At 55.1% G+C, this 20,000-nt stretch overlaps 1 protein-coding gene across 5 annotated transcripts in view; it reads right to left on the bottom strand.

Moving 5' to 3' along the window:
- The window catches only part of TNS1 (tensin 1), a 207,197-nt gene that overhangs the window by 180,387 nt on the left and 6,810 nt on the right, over positions 1 to 20,000 (bottom strand). For 4 of the 5 annotated variants that reach the window (XM_024763297.1, XM_024763300.1, XM_024763304.1 and 1 more), the window contains exon 2: positions 6,747 to 6,861. In XM_024763297.1, coding sequence (XP_024619065.1) covers positions 6,747 to 6,861 — 115 coding nt within the window. Of the gene's footprint in view, positions 1 to 6,746; positions 6,862 to 19,081; positions 19,195 to 20,000 lie in introns of those variants that run through there. The other variant, XM_024763298.1, reaches the window with a different exon arrangement.

The following is a 20,000-nucleotide window of genomic DNA, read 5'->3' as shown; positions in this document are numbered from 1 at the left end:
ATAGTAAATTTCAAACCGGAAGGATTCTCCCCAGCCTAAACCCCTGGGACCAGGACTGACACTCTGGGGCAACAGAAAAGACACAAGTGAGGGTCGGGGAGCCTTGCTCTTCAGCTCCACCCCCTGCTGGGAGAAGGCAGGTGGGGACCATAGTCAGTCTTCCCAAGTGCTTCAGGACAAACACCACCTATGATCAAGCCTCGTGGGAGCACTAAAGGAGTTAACTGATCCTTCATCCATGGGTCCTGCTCTCCACCTACCCACTTACCTACCTGGCTTCATGTACACTGGCTCTCAGCTCAGATGCAGGTCACACACCAGCTCTGTGATCTGGGGCAAGTTACTTAACCACTCTGAGCCTTCATCCCTTCATCTCGAAAATGGGGGTAATAATAGCATCTACATCACAGAGTTGTGAGAATTAAATGAGTTAATATATGTGGCCAGCCCAGAGTATATTCTGTAGAAGGATTAGCTATATCAGCCACATCTCCATCACCTTCGTGACTGTTATTATATGGAAGAGCCCCGAGTCAGGAGAGCTGGGTTCTAGTCCTGACTGCTATCAGAGCTGTGTGACCTGAAGCAAGTCACTCCCCTCTCTGAGTCTCAGACTCCTGCTCAGAAAATAAGGCAGCCAACTGGCAGCCTCCAGGGTAGATTGGGCCTGCACGCTTGTCTTCATGAACCGGCTCAGTGTTTAAATCACAAAGGCAAGAATTCTTCTCTTAGTTGGAGTGCCTTCCAGCAGATCAGCTCTCTCCGGATCCCTGGGGCCCCTACCAGGGCCTGCTGTCCACACTCACTTGCCTGCTTTCCTCTGAAGGCCCTTGCGTTTCCGACCCCTGGAACAGATGGTCTGCAAGCTCTCTTCCAGCTGTGAGAGTGTGTGTATAACCCCAGCCAGTCTCTCCATCATAGTCACCACCTACCACTTCCTCCCCACAACCAACAAAGGGGGGAACCCAGGTTCCAACCCTGAAAACATCCCAAACACTGTTGAGGAAACACCCGGTTGACAGGGATGCCCACTCCACAGGGTACCATTTCTCGTTGTGGGGGAACGAGGGCAGGAAAACTCCAGCCTCCCCCTCCTGGCATCCCTCAGATGCCTGAGTCCTCCCTGGACACACATCTCATGATCCACCCCACCTGAGAAGACCATGGCCTTCCCTAGCTCCCAGGGAAGGCTAGTGACCCTGCAAGATGAAGCCCCCTGGCGAGGGACCCTGTCAAACCAAAACTCCATGGAGCCCAGGAGCCCCACCTCAGCCCACGGGTGTCAACAATGCCCCCACACAGCAGGGCCAGGCCAGCGGCCTGAGACGGAGGAGAAAGCACCATAGAGGGGAGGGGTCTGTAGGTTACCTGTAGGGGTGGGGCACTGCACCCCAACCCCAGCCCTTGGCCTACTCCTGCCTTGCTGGGCTGCCTGGACTCTCTCCTGGGGTGGCTTCCTGCCTCTCGGGAACACAGGAAGCCACATTGTTGGGATCTAAATGGCCTTTTCCTCCTGGCCTCGGGTCGGAAAATGAGCGCATAGCCTCGGTGTGCACCTGACCCCGGCGATAACTGCCTGCATGCGCGGCCGGCCTCCGCTCCTTCCCCAGCTGGCAGAGACCTGCTCAGCCGCCCACCTGCCCACCAGGCCTCGCCGCCCTTCCCTGCCTTGCTTACTTCCGTAGCCTGGCCTGGAGGTATATGATGGTTTATATTAGGTGCCAACTTGGCTAGTCCATGGTACCCAGAGATTTGTTTAACATTCTTCTAGATGTTTCTGTGAATGGTTTGTTTTTTGGATGTTTTTTGAATGAGATGAACATTTAAATCAGTAGATTCTGAGTAAAGCACATTCCCTGCCATATGTGGGTGGGCCTCGTCCAATCCGTTGAAGGCCTGAACAACAAAGACTGATCTCCCCAAGCAAGAAGGCATTCTGCCAGCTTTTGAACTTGAACTGCAACTCCTCCCTGGGTCTCCCACCTGACCGTCTGCCCTGCAGATTTTGGACTTGCCAAGTCTCTACAATCATGTGAGCCAATTCCTTATAATGAATATCTGTCTATCTATCTACCTACCTACTTACCTATCTATCCTGTTGTCCTGTTTCTCTGGAGAACCCTAATGCAGGGTGACTCTGGGGGTGGTCGCGGGGGAGTGGGTATGGTGTGTCTCTGAAGTTGAAGCACGAAGAAACCTAGGCCATCCCATCCAGTGGTTTTCAAGCTCTTGTTTTGGCAGCCAAAATCCTGATGCAGCTGGACTCTTACATGAAATCTCAGTGATATTGGTTGGCACTTACTGAATGCTTGTTATGTGCCAGGATCTGTTCTGAGCACTTTACATATATTATCTCAGGTAATCCCCACGGTAGCCCAAGGCGGGAGGTTTGCCGTCTGTCCCGTTTTAAAGGTGAGGTAACCAAGGCACAGAAAGGTGAAACAGTCTGCCTCAGTTCTCACTGGTAAGAGCTGGGATTTGAATCTAGGATGTCTGAGCCAAGTGCAAGACCCCCACACCATCCTGCTTCCTGATATATTTACCTCCTAAAACCAGAGCTGCTCTGATTAACGTGGGCAGGGGTTCCAGGGACCCAGGTCCTTAAGCCTGCCCTAGGATTTCCCCCTTTTTCCTACCCCCTCGGGCCCCGAAAGAACCCTACAGCCCCTTTGGAACATGGTGAAGAACCTCTGATCTAGTCCAACCCCTCATTTAGAGAACCAGGAAAACCAGGCCCAGAGAGGTTAATTGTCTCACCCAAGGTCACACAACCACGCAGGGGAAGCCAGGACTGGAAAACAGCATCTTCCCACCCTACCAGGCTGCTTCCAGTGACTCCAAGAAGGGAGTGACTCAGACACACGGTAGAAGCTGGGATCCCCAGTAAAGAGAAAGCTCCCTGAAACAAGGTTTCCCCAAATCCAACTAGTGAGATTTTCTAGATAGACTTCTCCCATTAAGGCAAGTTTCTACCCTGGGGCAACTGCAGGTAACTGCCCCCACCTTCCAAGCTGACCAGAAACATTAAGAAGGCGAGTACTGTAAGTCTGGGCCCCAATCCAGATCCAGATGGCAGGCCTTGGGCCCTTGAGCTGGCATTCTGGTCTCTTCCCTTGGGTTTCAGCCTGGTGGGAGGCTAGGGCCCTTGGGCAAGGCCCTAGACTCCCTAGAGCACTGCTCCCAGAGACCTGTGGGAAACCCTCTGTTTGAACTGAGGAACTCCTACACATCCCTCAAGACCCAGCCTACATATGGATTCCCTCCTGAAGCTTGACAGGAAAATCTCTGCTGAGTCAGAGGCAGCTTTTCACACACACACCTGTGTGTCAGCTTTGCCACCGGGCTCTCTGACTGACAGCACGTCTGTCTTCCCAGGTCAGGGGCTGGGTCTTGGCACCAGTACCTGGCATGGCACCCAGCCCAGAGGTTCATGATCGTCAGATGGGTGCACACATACACACAGCGGGTGGAGTGGCAGCCTATACTGGGAGAGTTATCCAGGCTCTCCAGACTCCAACAAGGGAATTCTCCAGGACCCCCATGGTCTGGGCCTCAGTAGATATTCTTTTTTGTTGTTGTTGGTTCATTGGTCTGTTTAGTTATTTATTTTTGGCTGTGTTGGGCCTTCGTTTCTGTGCGAGGGCTTTCTCTAGTTGTGGCGAGCGGGGGCCACTCTTCATCGCGGTGCGCGGGCCTCTCACTATCGTGGCCTCTCCTGTTGCGGAGCACAGGCTCCAGACGCGCAGACTCAGTAGTTGTGGCTCACGGGCCCAGTTGCTCCGCGGTATGTGGGACCTTCCCAGATCAGGGCTTGAACCCGTGTCCCCTGCATCGGCAGGCAGATTCTCAACCACTGCGCCACCAGGGAAGCCCTCAGTAGATATTCTTTGTCCAACCCTTTATCTATAGATGAGGAAACTGAGGTTCAAGCGGTGAAGGGATTTATCTGAGGTCACCTGGCCTGTGAGTGGCGGGCCCAGAACTCGAGGCTGGGCCACTGACAAAGGCCCCAGGCCTCTTCTCCTCCAGTTGTCTCATCCGTCTCTGTCTCCGCACAGGGAGCCTTTGTCCTGACACTAGTGCTCACTTTACAGCCACACACAGAACCTCAGTGCACCTCACAAGCACCCCCTCAAAGACGAGGACAGGGTTTACTATTAACCCCGCGATACACAGAAGGAAACAGGCTCAGCACAGCAGAAGACCAGCCGCAGTCTCACAACCCCTCTTTGCCTGTATATCCGTCACGCTTACACCCACATGTCCACACACCTTCGTTCTTTGTCTGCCTTGTTCGCCTTTGAGTCTCCCAGAACCAGAACTAGACCCCAGGTTCCTTGACTCTCTTCCCGACCCCGTCTCCCACCCCACCGCCTTCAGCCATAGTCCATTAAACAGTGAAATGCAGTTGGATGGGGAGCTATGGGGTAGGGCAGCCAGTGGGAGGCAGAACAAATGCCCCAGTCTCTCTAGATCTGGGAAGGTGTCCTCACTGCCCCTGTCTGCAGCAAAATTCCCTCAGCTTTGCAAGCCCCATGGAGACTGTGAATGTAGGGCCTTGATGTTCGACCCAGAACCCCCAGCCACTAATCCAGAGGGTCACCATGGTGCAGCTGGAGACTTGAAGACTGGAAGAGGAAACAAGAGCACAGCAAACCCTTTGGATTGGCCTTGGTGAATGGCCCCCTCAGCCAGAGAACAACCTGTACAGCTATATCTGGTGGCCCTGGATGGATGGACGGATGGATGGATGGAGGAAGGGAGAGAGGGAAGGATAAGGGGGATCTCATGCCACCACAACCTCCTGGTTCCAAAGCACAGAGAGTTGGCACACTCCTGCATCTCCCACCAGTAAGCCCAGTGGCCCCAACCCTGCCCACAAGCCTAGTGACCCCAACCCTCTTGCTGGGGATACACATGTGGCCTGTATAGCTGGGAGTCTTCTGTCTTCCCTTGTGGGGCTGGGGGTCCCTGGTCCTTCCATGGTCCAGTCCTGACACCGGGTGGTGCCTCTGGAGAGTGGCCCTGGCTTTTTTCCCTCTTCTTCCCACTAACTCACCCAGAGCAGCCACCCCAGCCTGGCAGCCCACTGGCCACCTACCCTCCACTCTGGTTCACACCAGCAGGGCCAGGCTCTGAACCAGGTGAGACCAGGGTCATCTCTGCTCGCCTTGGGAGCCTTCCATGCACATGGGGTCAAATCCCCTCCTCAAGCCAGGCCCTCAAGCCAGGTCATCTGGGGAAGTTAGGACCACAGACGATCACAGAATATGCGGCCAGAGATGTGCCCAAGGTCACGCAGTGAGTGCCGGACTTCCTTACGCCCCCAGCACTGTGCTGCCTCCTATCAGAGCTGTGTCAGAGTCACTGGGGGGAAGGGAAGGTGCATTGGGGGAGGAAGGAAGGAACGGGGCGGGGGGGCTAACATGAGCAGGTTTAAGGGACGGGATGAGGTGGTGGTGGTGACGGAAGCAAAAGGCAAAACCCCAGCCTAGGCAACGCCTCCCGGGCTTCTCCCAGCTCCGACCCGAAACCACCACCCGCGCCAGCCAGGACTCTTGGGAGGAGGGTGCCACCATGTGGCTAATTTTGGTATGGCATAAATTCCTGTCGGGCCCCCTAAATTCAGTCTGGCGTGTCCCAGTCCTGCAATTAAGGACCATAAAATTCTGCCCTTGGCCCGAAAGGCTTTGCCTGGAATGCCCCCCACATGCACACGCACACACACACACACACACTTCCATCCACCCTCTCCAACCTCCAACACCAGGCCGCGCAGCCGCAGGAAGGGGTGTGCGCTGTCTTCAGGGAGCGGGGGCTCCCAAGGCTAAACCCGGGGACCTGACATCGAGGCCCTCCGGAAGCTGGTGCGGGGGTGGGCTGAGAGGGTGGGTCAGGATGGCAGAGGCAGAGGGGCAGCTGTCAGCTGCACGGGTGAGAGGTGTCGGCAGCCTGAACTGGCTGCAGAGAGGCTCAGCGACTCAAGCTGTATGGAGGGGGGAGTGCTGGTGATTGATGGGAGGTGGGGGTGAGAGAGAGGGAGGCATCTGGTGGGGCAACTGGGCGGGTGATGGTGTCAGTCGCTGAGACTGGGTGCAGAGGCCTCCTTCTGATTTCACAGTGTGACCTGGGGCAAGACACCAACTCCTCCGGCAGCCGTGACAGCCAAGCCCAGGCCGTTCCAGGAGCACATGAGAACGGGGATTACAAAAGCCTGCCATTGAGCAGGCCCTCCTCCGAGGCTAACTGGGGGCCTCTTAAACTCACCCCTAAGCTGCCACAAGGGCAGGACCACGGCTTGGCATCTTTGCAGTACTCCTAGTGCCAGGCACACCCCCCCCCACATACCTTCCACAGGCCCTCCACGTGCCGACCACACGCCATCCACGTGCCAACCACGTGACATCTGCAGGCCAACCATACCCCCTCACACACCCTCCACACGCCAGCCACTCACCATCCACCTGCCACCACATAATATCCATATGTCTTCCCTAAGCCATTCACATGCCACCTGTATGCCATCCACACATAGGCTACATGCCATTTCCACGCCACCCATCGCCTGCCATGTGCCATCCACACATACCCACATGCTTGCTATCCGTGTGCTCAGCATCCCCTCCCAAATGAGAACCAGGCACCAAGTCAGGACCCCAAGGACATCCCAGCCTGGCCCGGGCCTCGGGCACCTCACTCCCGTGAAGACGTGCTCCCCATCCCGCGTGGCCCAGCCAGCTGCTCACCTTTGCAGGTGCAACCCTCCCGGGTGATGACTTGTCGGCAGATCCCACAGGGCTTCACCTTCTTGAAGGTCTTCACCTTGAAGTGGTGAGTCTTGGGGGCCTCCAGATCCTCTGGCTGTGGGAGGAGAGGCAGAGTGATCAGGCCGGGCTCCTCGGGAAAGAGCCAGGGGACCAGGGGAGAAGCAGGCAGGCACTGGGGGAAAGGAGAGGTGAGAGCCCCTTCAGCTGTGAAAGGCCCGAGCCCATTTATGGGAGGAGGTGCCCAGGGAAAGAGAATGCTGTGGGTGCGACCCAGACTCCCAGTCAGAGGTGGGGTCAGACAACGGTCGAAAACCCCAGCCCCCTCCATGGATTCTTCATCACTTTTCTGCTTTAGTTTATTAGCAAAGTGCACTCATTTTAAGGGTATCGCTCAATACGGTTTGACACACGTATGCCCCACGGACCCACAGCCCAGGAGGCTCCCTCGTGGCCGTCCCAGTCAATATCACCCCAAGGCAAATACTGCTGTGGCTTCTGTCACCGAAGATCCATTTTGACAGGTTTTTAAGCTTCATATGAATGGAGTTATACAGTCTATACTCCTGTGTCTGCTTCTCTGACTCAGCAAGAATGCGGGAGGTTCATCCCTGTGCTCACGTAGCAGCAGCTCCCTCCCTTTTGCTGCTACACAGTGCTCCACCGTGTGCATGCAACTGACTCATTCATCCATCCTCCTGCTGATGGCCCTCGACCTTTTACCCACATCCCCGAGTGCTATGCCCCTCAGCTTTCTCTCTCTCATCCTCACTACCACCCCGTGCTCCAGCCCAGAAGGCTTCTTCCATCTTTATTTTTATTTACTATTCTTTACATTATGAAAATATCAACAGGTTAACTATCCTTTTTAAAACTACACCACCAGGACTTCCCTGGTGGCGCAGTGGTTGGGAGTCCGCCTGCCGATGCAGCGGACGCGGGTTCGTGCCCCAGTCCGGGAAGGTCCCACATGCCGAGGAGCGGCTGGGCCCGTGAGCCATGGCCGCTGAGCCTGCGCATCCGGAGCCTGTGCTCTGCAACGGGAGAGGCCACAGCAGTGAGAGGCCCGCGTACCGCAAAAAAAAAAAAAAAAAAACTAAAATAGAACTACCATATGACCCAGCAATCCCACTACTGGGCATATACCCTGAGAAAAACATCATTCAAAAAGAGTCATGTACCACAATGTTCATTGCAGCTCTATTTACAATAGCCAGGGCACGGAAGCAACCTAAGTAACCATCGACAGATGAATGGATAAAGAAGATGTGGCACATATATACAATGGAATATTACTCAGCCATAAAAAGAAACGAAATTGAGTTATTTGTAGTGAGGTGGATGGACCTAGAGTCTGTCATACAGAGTGAAGTAAGTCAGAAAGAGAAAAACAAATACCGTATGCTAACACATGTATATAGAATCTCAAAAAATAAAAAATGGTACTGAAGAACCCAGGGGCAGGACAGGAATAAAGACGCAGACATAGAAAATGGACTTGAGGACATGGGGAGGGGGAAGGGTAAGCTGGGATGAAGTGAGAGTGGCATGGACATATATACACTCCCAAATGTAAAACATAGCTAGTGAGAAGCAGCTACATAGCACAGGGAGCTCAGCTCGGTGCTTTGTGACCACTAGAGGGGTGGGATAGGGAGGGTGGGAGGGAGACACAAGAGGGAGGGGATATGGGGATATAAGTATATGTATAGCTGATTTACTTTGCTATACAACATTGCAAAGCAATTATATTCCAATAAAGATGTTAAAAAAATTTTTTTAAACTACACCACCACACACATGGGATGAGAGGCGGGCTGGCAGTCCAAGCCTTCTCCGTGTCTGGCTTGCCGCGATCCTGGGGCTAGCCACCACCCCACCACTAACAGGGGCCTCAGTTGCCCCCTCCTGACACCCTGAGGTTGGGCCCCACACCGCTTGTGACCACACATCTGAACACAGTCTAAGCCGCAAAGTCCTGCATCCACGCTGCTTAGGACCACCCTCTTCCCACCCGCATCCCCTAGCCCAGGCACATGCTGGGAAGGCTCCCCATTCAGAGGACTCCCCTGGAAGTCCTGCCCTGCCTGCAGGCACCATTCCTCTCTGAGGCACCTCACCCTGGTACCTATAACTGGATTCATTTCCCGGATCCAGCAGCAGGGGGCAGCAGAGCACAGACACTGACGCTTCTGCAGCCTGCGCCCCACCCGCCAAAGGTACAGAGGTTTCCAATGCCCTCTGCACATGCATGGACACACACAGACATGATCACAGACCAGGGAGAAGGTTCTTCTCCTCCAAGTCCCCCTCCTAGCACCCTGGTCCAAGCCTCCCCACTCTGCGTGTTCAGAGGACGGGTGGCAGCATCCCAGAAACCCAGCATGTCCAGGACTCCCAGCTGAAGATCCTGTAGTGGTGAGTCCTGGGCAAAAGAGACAGAACCATGAGAGGCACGGAGAGAAAAACGGACAAAATAAGAGAGAAAGCCAGTAGGAAAAGAGGCAAAGAGATAGAGAGAGAAGTAGAGGGGGAGAGAGAGACAGAAAGAGTCAGAGACAGAGACAAGAGAGAGAAAGACAAAGAGAGACAGAGAGAGAAGACAGAGAAAGACAGGGAACAGCAACAGTCAGACAGAGAAGAAAAAAAAGAGGACTAAGATAAAGGCAGAGACAAAGACAGAGACAAACAAGCACACACAGAGAATGAGAGAGATTAGATAGAAACACACAGAGACTATAAAGGGAACCAGAGAATCAAAGGGGGACAGACAGACAATAGGACACAGGAGCCAGCTTGAAGGGGCTCCTCAGATCTGGGAAGATCTGAGCATCAAAATACATAATGATAGCAATGGCTTAAATGAGTCCATACTGATATGTGAAATAAGTGAATACAGTCAAAGTCTGATGAGGAACAGAGTATTTACGAGTCTCAAAGCACCTCCCCACATCATGCTTATAAATTACCAAGGGGAAAAAAGTAACTTTCCCTGGCACACTCCACTTTAATCAAGTGATCAAAGCTAACGTCACCAGTAACAGGATGAGTGGAGATTGTGTGCCACGGAGGGGATGAGAACAGAACGTCACCTCTGCGATACTCCTGCCAAAGAGACACAAGCTGAATCTAGTCATGAGGAAGCATCAGACCAACCCAGTGGAGGGACAGTCCACAAATTAAGTGGCTTATAGTATTCCAAAGTGACAAGGTCACGAAAGTCAAGGAAAGGTTGAGGAGATTTCCAGACTGAAGGAGACTAAGGAGACATGACAACCAAATGCCACGGCTGATTCTGAACTGGATTCTTTCCACGCCCCCAAAGGACATCATTAGGACAACTGGCCAAACTTCAGTGGTGTCTGAGGATGAGAAGGTCACGCATCAATGTCAATTTCCTGGCTTGGATGGCTGTGTTGGGCTAGGTAGGGAAAGTCCCTGTAGGAAAATAGGGAAGTATTCAGGGGTGGTAGGGCAATGTGTCAGCAACTTACTCTCAAATAGCTCAGGAAAAAAAAAAAAGTTCTTTGCACTGTATTTGCCACTTTTCTGAAGTTTTAGATTGTGTCAAAAGTCAAGGAGACAGACTATTTGTCAAGAAGGTAAGGAGGCAGGACGGAGCAGATATAAAGCCGAGAGCAGAGAGGGTGGTGGAGTCAGGAGTGGGTACAAGAGAGCAGCAGTGCCCCCTGGTGGCTGTGCAAGGCAGCAGGACCTGGGTTCTGATATTCCAGACACTTCATTCTGGGAGCCATGCTTCCAGCTTTGGCTGGGGAAGGGGAGGGGGGTGGGGGGCGGTAGGCTGAGGGTCCAGCTCTGGACTTGACCCAGTGTCCCCCATCCCACAAGGAGGGGCAGTCCCCTCCTATTCTGAGGTCTCTCCTCCCCCGTTTTCCCATCTCTGCCCCTGGCTGGCGGCCTTCCAAATGATCTCTGTCACAGACATTCCAGGGAGGGGACCCAGTCCCGTGTCAACTGCAGCGGCCAAAGCCTAGGATAGGAGGAGAAGCAGGGAGAGGACTCGGGGTTCAATTTAAGGCCTGTCTGGGAGGGTGAGCAGGCAGGAAGCCCTAAAGCCCCATCATCTCAGGCCTAGTCTGCCCCCCGAAGCCTGCCTCTCCTACCCCACTAAGTCAGCAAAGCTCCCTGTGCCAGCTTATCCCCCAGCTTTCTCTGACTACACCCCAAATCCAGCCCTTCCTCCAAAGCCCAGGGAAAGAGGCCTCCTCCCTAAAGCATAGTCAGGGCAGTGGAATCTCCCCAGAGAGGGTCCAGGCTGTCCAGTAAACAGAGGAGACTTCCAGGCTGACAAGCAAACACCGGGCTTCCCCTCTGGGCCCTGGGCTTCCCTGCCCTGCCTGGCCAACTCCATAACGTCTGAGTTTACAAACTCTCCTCCCGCCCGGGCTTGGGGAACAGGAACCAGGTTCAGAAAACACACTCCCTGGCCTCGCTCAAGGCCTCCTTAAGCTGCCTCTGGGTGACGGCCCAGCACACTCCTACCCCTCACCCCTACCCCGTCCTGACTGTCTGGCTGATGGAGCACTGAGATGGGAGTCTAGAGACCTGCTTTCTAGGCCGGTGGCCTCACAGTCCCCAGTTGAAAATAAGGGGTTCCGACAAGACAGCCTGAGTGTACACAGTGTAGGGGAAATAATGGGCCAGTTTCAGAGGAAGGGACTGTGGGATCTGGGGACTAGACGTGCTGCTGGCTACAGAGAGAGGGATGTCTAATGAGACATCACCCCTCCATGAGAGGCTGGGCGACCCCGGTGGAAGTGAGGAGACCAGTTCAGCCATGCCCAGGAAAGTGACCCCGGATGTACAGCATCCCTGGCTATACAGTGGGATGTCTGGTAATCTTGTTAAAAGTCATCCACAGAGGTCTGAAGGTTTGCCAGGATGATGGAGGAGAAAGTCTAGGATGGAACATCTTCAAATATCTGAAGGAGCTGTCATTGTAAGAAGTTGCTGTGAAGTTACTGAAGGCAAAACAAAACCCAGTGGGCAGAAGCTGCCAGGACTCATGATTAGACTCAAGGGGGGAAAAGAACTTCCTAACCATCATATGTCAAAATCCAGAGGAAGAAGATAAACGAAGGTCTAGTACCTACCCTGCCCTCGCCCACGGTTACTCTGCAGGTACACGCAGAGGATGAGAACGAGCCCATAAGGCACCAAGCTCAAGGGTAATGGCTTGTTATGACAATGACCATCATTTTCCCTGACAAGTGGCAGACAGCCTCACAAAGTACACCCGGCCCCTCCCTTGCTGGATTCGCTCCTAACAGACCCGGGGGAAACTCAGGACAGAAGAGGCCTGGCCATGGCAGGAGCTGCCTAGTCCTTCCAAAGCCTACCTCCCTCGAGAGCCAGAACCCAGAAAAGGGAAGGGGTCCCAGCCGAAGTCATTCTTCCCTACCCTCCAAACCCAGAGCCCTAGCCCTGCAACAAGCCCACCCAGCATCGGAGGGCTTTCCTGGCTCTCTGGGGGAATCTCTCCCTCCCACCCTCCGTTCAGCCAAGCTGCCTGTCAGAGGGGTGTGGCGCATCTGGCTTGGGCAGCCTTGGCAGGAGTCCTTGGTCTTGGGGCGGGAATGGCTGTTTGTTGGCTCCTCCCCGCCCCCTGGGGCAAAGCAGAGTGGGGTGGGGGTGGTGATGAAGGGGGACTGATAACCCTAGGGTCCTCCAGCTCATGAGCTCCTGCCGCCTCCCCAAGAAAATCCCCCAGCCCAGCCCCACCAGGTTCCCTGAGCCCCACACTAGGAGACCTGGATGACGAGGCCAGAGGGCAGAAGTCTACGAGCTAGTGAGCCTTGGGAAAGAGAGTCACTGAAAAGCAGGCCTAGGTCAGACTTGGAGGGTCATTTGGTCCTCTCCCTGCCTCCCAGCCATCCACCCCTCCATGTCTCATCACCTTGCATTGGGATGCCAGGACCTGGTTGGCATCAGTGGTCATTTCTATGGGGAAGACTGGGACTCCCAGTGGAGCTGCAGGCTGGCGTCCAGGAGCCCCCCGCTGCCCCGGCCCCTCAAACACAAGTTCCCTGCAACCCCACCTCACCTTCATGTACACACGGAAGTTCCTTACCACCAGCAGCCCCGCCATCCCCTAGCCAGCTAATGGCCTCACCATGTTCTTGGTTGCCCCGGGTGGAAAACTCTGAGTCACTCTCAACTCCTCCCAGCTCCACCCTCCAGTCCAACCAGTTGCCAGACTCTGCAAATGTTGCTCCCTAAATATTCTTGCGGCCTCCTGTGCTTTTCATTCCACTGCCTTTGCCTATTGGAGGCCCTGTCTCTTTTGTCTGGAGCTATTGCAACAGCCTCCGGCCTCCTGCCCCAAGACACTGGACCTCTCCTCCCCACACAGCCTCTAAGGAACACAGCTCTATGGGGTCACCCCCACTCACCCCAATATGCTTCCATGCCTTCCCAGGCACCCAAGTTAAGACCTGCACTCCCTCAAGTCAGCAAGAAAGCAGCCTTGGTCCACACCCCGCCCACCTGGCCATCTCAATCCCCTCGCCCCACTCCCCAACTGCCTACCCTGCATCCACCTCTGAGCCTCTGCTCTGCTCTTCTCTCTTCCCAGCATGCCTTCCTCCCTCTCAGCTTGTCAAGCTTCTAGGCATCCTTGAAGGCCTCATTCAAACCTCATCCCCGCAGGGAGATGACCCCAGATACCCAGCCCCCACCTCTTTCAAAATCAATCTCCCCACCCCGTCTTCTTTTTTCACCATGAAAACTTTAAAAGCTCCGGAAAAGATGAATACGCCTATGCCCTTGGCCCCGATTCACCGCTTCCACGCTCTGTCTCTGTCCCCTAACTCAGCCCAACATAATCACCGCCCTCGGGAAATTTGACATCGATACGATAGCATTATCTAATCTTCAGTAACATATTCTAATTTCCCCTTTTGCCACAATAACACCCATTACAGCTGGGTCTGTGTTTGTTTTTATTTTGGACTCAGGATCCAAGCAAGATCTTGTATTACATTTAGTTGCTGGGTTTCTTTCCTCTTCTTTCATGTGGACGCATTATTCCACCTTATGCTTTCCCTTTTATGACACTGACTTTTTTGGAGAGTCCAGGCGGTTCTGCAGAATGTCCCTCAGTATCTGGATTTGTCTGGCCATTTCCTCGTGATTCGATGCAGGGGAAGGGCTGCCCAACGCCACTTCCTTTCCTCAGTCGCACGTGCTTGGTGCCCCGTCTCAACACTCTGTGCAGTCTGACTGGTCCCTGCTGCCGCACTTGTTAGCTAGGTAACCCCGGGCAAGTCGCTTAACCCCTGTCTGCCTCATTTTACTAATCTGTTAAGGGGGCTCATCATAGCAACTGCCCATAGGTTGTGACAATGCCTGAAAACACGCTGGAGCAGCGCCTGACACACAGTAAGCACTCACCAGAACCGGGCTCTGATTCATGTTGTCACACCTGTGTGTGCGCTGGACTAGTCCACCAGGTGCCCGCACCTGCACGTGTTGCTGCTCCATGTCCCCTGTGTCCAGAACAGCGTGAGCCCAAAACAAGTCAGAAGGAGTCTGACCTTGGTTCGCTCTAGTGTAATTACACCCACTCCCACTGTCCTGCCCTCAGGGGACAGAACACGGGTTGAGGTGCTGGCATCACCTGGCTGAGGAGAAAGCTCTCTGACACCGAGTAGCCCTGGAGCTCCATGGGAGGAAGGACACAGAGAGTGGCTTTAACTGAGCTCCCCGCGTGACAGAGGAGCACGCGGAGGCTTGGGGAGTCCGGGATTCTCCCTTGTGGCCCTCGGCCCGTGCCTCGGCTTCCTGAGCTGGACCATCTCTCGCCATCAGCCTGCTTCTCTCTCTCTCTCTCTCTCGTCTTGGCTCCTTCATAAACCACGTCCCAACATTTTTGGGCATCAGGTCCCAGGTCCCTTTTCTGTGCTCTAACGTGAAATCATCTCCTGGAGTGGGAGGGCACAGAGATGTGGATAGTCTGAAGGGGCAGCATCACGGCGAGGGGCTGGCACAGATTCCCTCACTGAATCCTCACGACCACATCCTATGATGAGGCTGAGGAATGTGCTCCGCGACACACAAGGAGGGCAGGATGGAACGAAGATTCACATCCAGGTCTGTCTGAGACGGGGTCCCTAACCGTGGCACTGCCGCCACTTCCGAGGGTGCGTCCACAGCTGCCGTCTGTGTGCACTGCCGCCACTTCCGAGGGTGCGTCCACAGCTGCCGTCTGTGAGATCCGGAGAAGCCCTGGCAGTTGCATCGTCAGGACCCCTCTGTCCAAAGGCCATCTACTGGCTGGTTTACCCCTCCTTATCCTTTGTCAATTATTCTTACTTCCCACACTTGGATTTCTGAGGTCACAGCTTCATCTTTGGATCTAGTTTAAAGTTCACCTCCCAAGAGGTCTTTCCTGATATGTCCCTTCTCCCCCAATCTAGGCTAGGTCCCCCCTTAAATGTCCCCACAGTTTCCCTCTTGGTAACACCCATCTTATTGTAATCACCTGCCCAATATCTGCAAGCTTCTTGAAGAAAGTCGGCACTCTATAACCATTGGTGAGACAGATGGACAGGAACATGGGTGGGTGGGTGTTGACCTGGCAGAATGACTGGATGGTTTCTTTGTCACAGTGCTTCCCTAACACCATTTCCTATCCTTAGGCTGCTGGCCACCAACCCCTCGACCCAGAGCTGCAAAGCCCCTGGCCCATACCCTTCCTCTTTTCAGGAGCACTGAACCCAGTGGCCACGTGGCCCCTTGGACGGGCCACTTCCCCTCTGTGGGTCCCCTTCGCCTTGGCTAGAAACTGGAATTAGCCATCCCTTCCCTTCCCACCTCACAGAATTACAGTGAGGTTCAAATGAAATTGCGTAAGTCAAGGAAATGGACACAGGTAAGGCACAGAGGGGCTACGTGGCTGCCCAGACCACACACCCAGCATCTGCGCTCTGACCGTGTGCACGCTGCCTGCAGGAGAAGACCTGCACGTTCTGGGCCTTCACATCATCCTTACACCCCTCCCTGCCCTTCCCCGAAGTATTCCCAGAACGGAAAGCCCTGGATGGGGACGCAGAAGGGCCAGGTCCTAGTTCTGACTCTAACTTGCTGTGTGGCCTTGAAATGTGCCGTCATATAAAGAGAGCTAACGTTTCTTGAGCTCTTACTGGGGGAGAAACGCTATTCGAAATGTACTGGCTCCTTTAAAACTTAACAACGCTATAGGTAGCTGGAGAAACCAACCGAGAAACAGATTGGAAGCCACAGAGCTTCCGAGTCACAGGGCCAGGATGAAACACAGGCACTGTGCTCTCGGCCAGCCTGCCACATTGCCACTGAGCACCATAGAAAAACAGTACGGGGGCAATACAAAAAACAGTATTGCCCCCTGGCTTTGTGCCTCAAACGCCATTTTGAAAAATTTTGCAAAGGGGGTGTTTTCTTTCGGACCCTGTCAGTGTCACGCAGCCCAGCCTAGCTCCCAAACGCGTGGCCAGGAGGCCCCCGGTGGGCACAGCCCTTACAGGCTAACAAAACTCCAAAGAGAGTGAGTTCAGGATGGAGGGGTCAGAGTGGGGTACACAGGGCAAGAACTGCACACCAGGAAACCGGGGGCTCACGCGGACCCTCTGACAAAAATGTATGCTTAGCGCTGGGAAGGACACCAGCTCCAGAAAAGAGAACACTTCATTGTCTGCAGCTGGCCTCAGAGGTCAGCTTCAATGAGGTCCAGAAAAGTCAAGTGACGAGCCCGAGGCCACATGGCTTGCTCAGGGCAGGGCCAGGGCTGTACTTAGCCCCCAGTCATGCCTGTGGCTCTTTCAGCCCCATCTAAGAAGCCCCTTCCCAGTTCCTGAAAACAGAATAAGCCCCTCCAGAAGGAAGGGCCTGCAGCTCTAACTCCATTGGTGTAACACCAAAAAGCCTCAATTAATAGGCATGTAATTACTTTCTAAATAAACCGTGCTTGAATATGTAGTAGCGAATGGGAGCATTTGATGAGAAAATCAAGTTATGCATAATATATAGCTCGGCTCCTCAGCTAATAAAGTGATTTTTATTCCTAGAGCTTGTTAAAACTACGCATTAGAGATAGATTACTTCTTGGATGAAATGTCTGCAGCTATTCCTGGGGAGATCCTCCCACACATCAGATCTGCAATACAGGGGATCCCGTGAGCCAAGAAGGAGGTTGTGGAGTCGGGTAGGGACCGGCATTTACTGAGCACCTACTGGGTGCCTGGGTACCTGGTCTTTTGACATACTTTGTCTCTGTCCTCACCCCAGCCAGACAAGGTGTGTATTATTCTCCCCACTTTACGGAATCAGGAAACTGAGGCTCAAGAAGGGAACTGCCGTACCCAAGGCTGCCCATCTGGTAAATGACAGAACTAGGATCTGAGCCTAGCCCTGCCTGGTGTCAAAGTCCACGCACTTCCCACCAGCAGGAGCCTCTCAAGGCGGAGGCAGCTCCCTTGTCAAGGTCTCCAGGACCTCCATGCCCCCTCTCCGGAACTGGCACCAGCTACCCCTCCCCTTCCTGCTACAAACTTACACCCCAGCCCCACAGAGGCCCACCCGGAAAGGAGGAAGGTTGCTGGGACAACTGGAGGAGGGGAACAAGGAGCTTGATGGGGCCAGGGCTGTGCCTTCGGGCCAGTCCACACCCTCCAGACTCGGGCCCACCCTGGCAATGGGCATCCAGGCCGGGCAGGATGGAGAGAAAACACCCTTCTCCCCAGCCCACTCCCACCGGTCTCTTTCCACTCCCACAGAAGCCTGCCTGCTGGGCTGTCTCACAGAGCTGGGGAGGGACAGGGGCGGGGAGGCACCAGGAGAGAGGACAGGAAAAGGAGTGAGGGGAGGGCCTTAGAAAAGTGGCTGCATCCACACCAGCCCTTGGTCCCCAGCTCTCAGGGAGAGAAGTGACATGGACTAGGCACTCATGCTCACCTCTCTGCACCTCCCCGCCATCACCCTCGTCTTACCCACAGGGAAACTGAGGCTCAGAGCCGTGCAGCGCTTCTCCCAGAGCCTCTCCGCTGACGTGGCCTTGTCTCCATCCACACCCGCATCACCCCTGGAAGTCTAACTGCCATCCTTCCCACCGCAGGCCTCCCTCCCTGCCAGCCTCTCTCCTCAGCACCATCCTCAGGCCTTCCAGAGTCTGTCCCAGGGAGCTGAAAGGGGCTGGAGAAATGACCTTGGCCAAGGCTCCCATTATATAGATGTTGACAGCAGCCCAGCGAACCCCTGATGCATCCTCTGTGCAGGACGCTCCAGACACCTTCAGTCTCTTACTCAGACCCACGCCCACACCCAAGCCCCACACGCCACCCAAACCCCCTCATGCCGGCCCCCTCCCCACTTCCCCTCTCTGCCCAGAGTACACCTGACTGCCCAAAGTCTGATCTCCCACCACTGTTCTCAGCCTGGGCTCGCCTGGGCCGAGGAGGGCCCTCCCGAGGACTGGCCGGAACAGGGAAAGGGGCAGGAAAGGCCACATCTGGATCCTGGGCCTGAAGCTCCCTCCCCCAAACCAGCCATCACTCTCTTTGAGACCAACATTAACCTCAGCCAGGGATGACTTCCTTGCCCTCCTGACCCCTGTGCATGCCTTCACTCAGCCCAGAGAGCGGAGCCCCTCTGAGGAAGGGGTCTCCCATCCCTGCCCCCTCCCCTCCTGCAGCAGTCAGCCCTCTCCCAGCCCCAGCCCCCTCTCTCCCAGGAGCCTCTGCCCCTGACTGGCCTCAAGACTTTTAACCCTCACCATGTGGCCCCCAGACCCTGCCTGCCCACCCTTCAAGCACCCTGTGGTAGAAGCTGAAATTGGGGTAAAAGTGATGGAACCCGAGCAGAACTTTTCCCCAGCCTGGCTTTTCCAGCTTTCATCTTCTAGGTCAATGCCCCCTGTTCCTCAGGCCCCTCCCACTGCCCCCCCCGCCAGACTCTTAGGCTGAGCAACTTGAGGGGTGAAGAATTTTCACCCCGGTATGGGGTGGGAATGGAGACAGGAGTGGCTCCAAAAAGAAACAAACTTTATGATGGCTTCCTTCTACTTACAGCTCCTGGACTCAACTCGGGGAGAGGACACCGGGGAGGGGGATGTACTGACCGGCAGAACTGGGGCCTGGGCCCCGTTAATGGGGACGGACTCAGGCTGAGGGTCTACTCAAGTCAGTCTTTCCTTCTGTCTCTCAGAGGCAGAAAGGCCCCCTCCTTCACCACCAACACTCCCCCAACCCCAGGCTCTCAGGGTAAGGCTAAGGTCGAAGGGGGGGGCGGCGGTTCGACCTCCTAGCTAACGCTACCACACCTACCCAGAGCATGCAGGACAGACAGATCCACGTCATCTTCGAGGGTCCCCGTCCCTGGGGCCACGCCCGGGGACTGCAAAGGGTCCCCCTGAGCTCGCAGTCCCCTCGGAGCAGGCAGAAGGGAGCTCTGAGCCCGCGGCAGCATCTGCAGTGCTCGCCCTGCCTGCCGTTCACCCTCCCTCCCCTCCTCCTCCCCCACTCCACCCCCTGGTCCCAGCCGCCTGTCTCCTCCCTCCTCCCAGCTCCACTGGTGGCTTTGGGGGTCAGAAGCCCTGCTTCGCGGGGGGGTGGGAAGGAAGCAGAGCAAAGGGACAGCTACTGGAGACAGCCCCTCCCCCCAGAAGCCACCCCCCCAACCCCAGACACACAACCCCTGTGAGCCACCAAGCTGCTCCTGCCTTCTGGTTGGATCTGACACTGCCAGGCCTGGAATCTGCTCTACTCACTGCAGACCTCCACCCCCAGACCACTGATGGAGGGACGGACAGATGTGGGACAGCACAGTCCGCTTGAGCTGGGGTTCCTCAGCCCCATCCCATCTCCAAGGACACACGCATGCCCTCCTGCCCTCGGAACACAAAGTCACTTGCACTCACTTAGCTAGGTCAGTGCCCAGGGCACCCTGGTGCCCATTCGGCAAGCTCAGAGCCCACTCCACGCTTTACTCAAGAGAAGCCTGGCCTGAGACCGCTGGAGAACGGCCCTGCCCCCAGGGCTGTGGATTTCATTCCAACTTCTTTCTTACTTTTTTTTCCCCTTCTTTCTTTCTTTTCTCCAAACATCTGTCCCAGCCCTTCCTGCCCTTCCTAAAAGGAGCCCCGCTCCAGGCTCCCGCGAGAGTCTGTTTTTCTTGACTGTGCCCCGGGCCAACATTTGGTTTGCATTTCCCCACTTCCTCCTCCACCGCCCCTGCTCCCCCTCC

Source organism: Neophocaena asiaeorientalis, unplaced genomic scaffold, assembly GCF_003031525.2.
Source record: "Neophocaena asiaeorientalis asiaeorientalis breed wild unplaced genomic scaffold, Neophocaena_asiaeorientalis_V1.1 scaffold86, whole genome shotgun sequence".
NCBI classification, from domain to species: Eukaryota; Metazoa; Chordata; class Mammalia; order Artiodactyla; family Phocoenidae; genus Neophocaena; species Neophocaena asiaeorientalis.
This window is presented reverse-complemented; position numbering and strand designations above follow the sequence as displayed.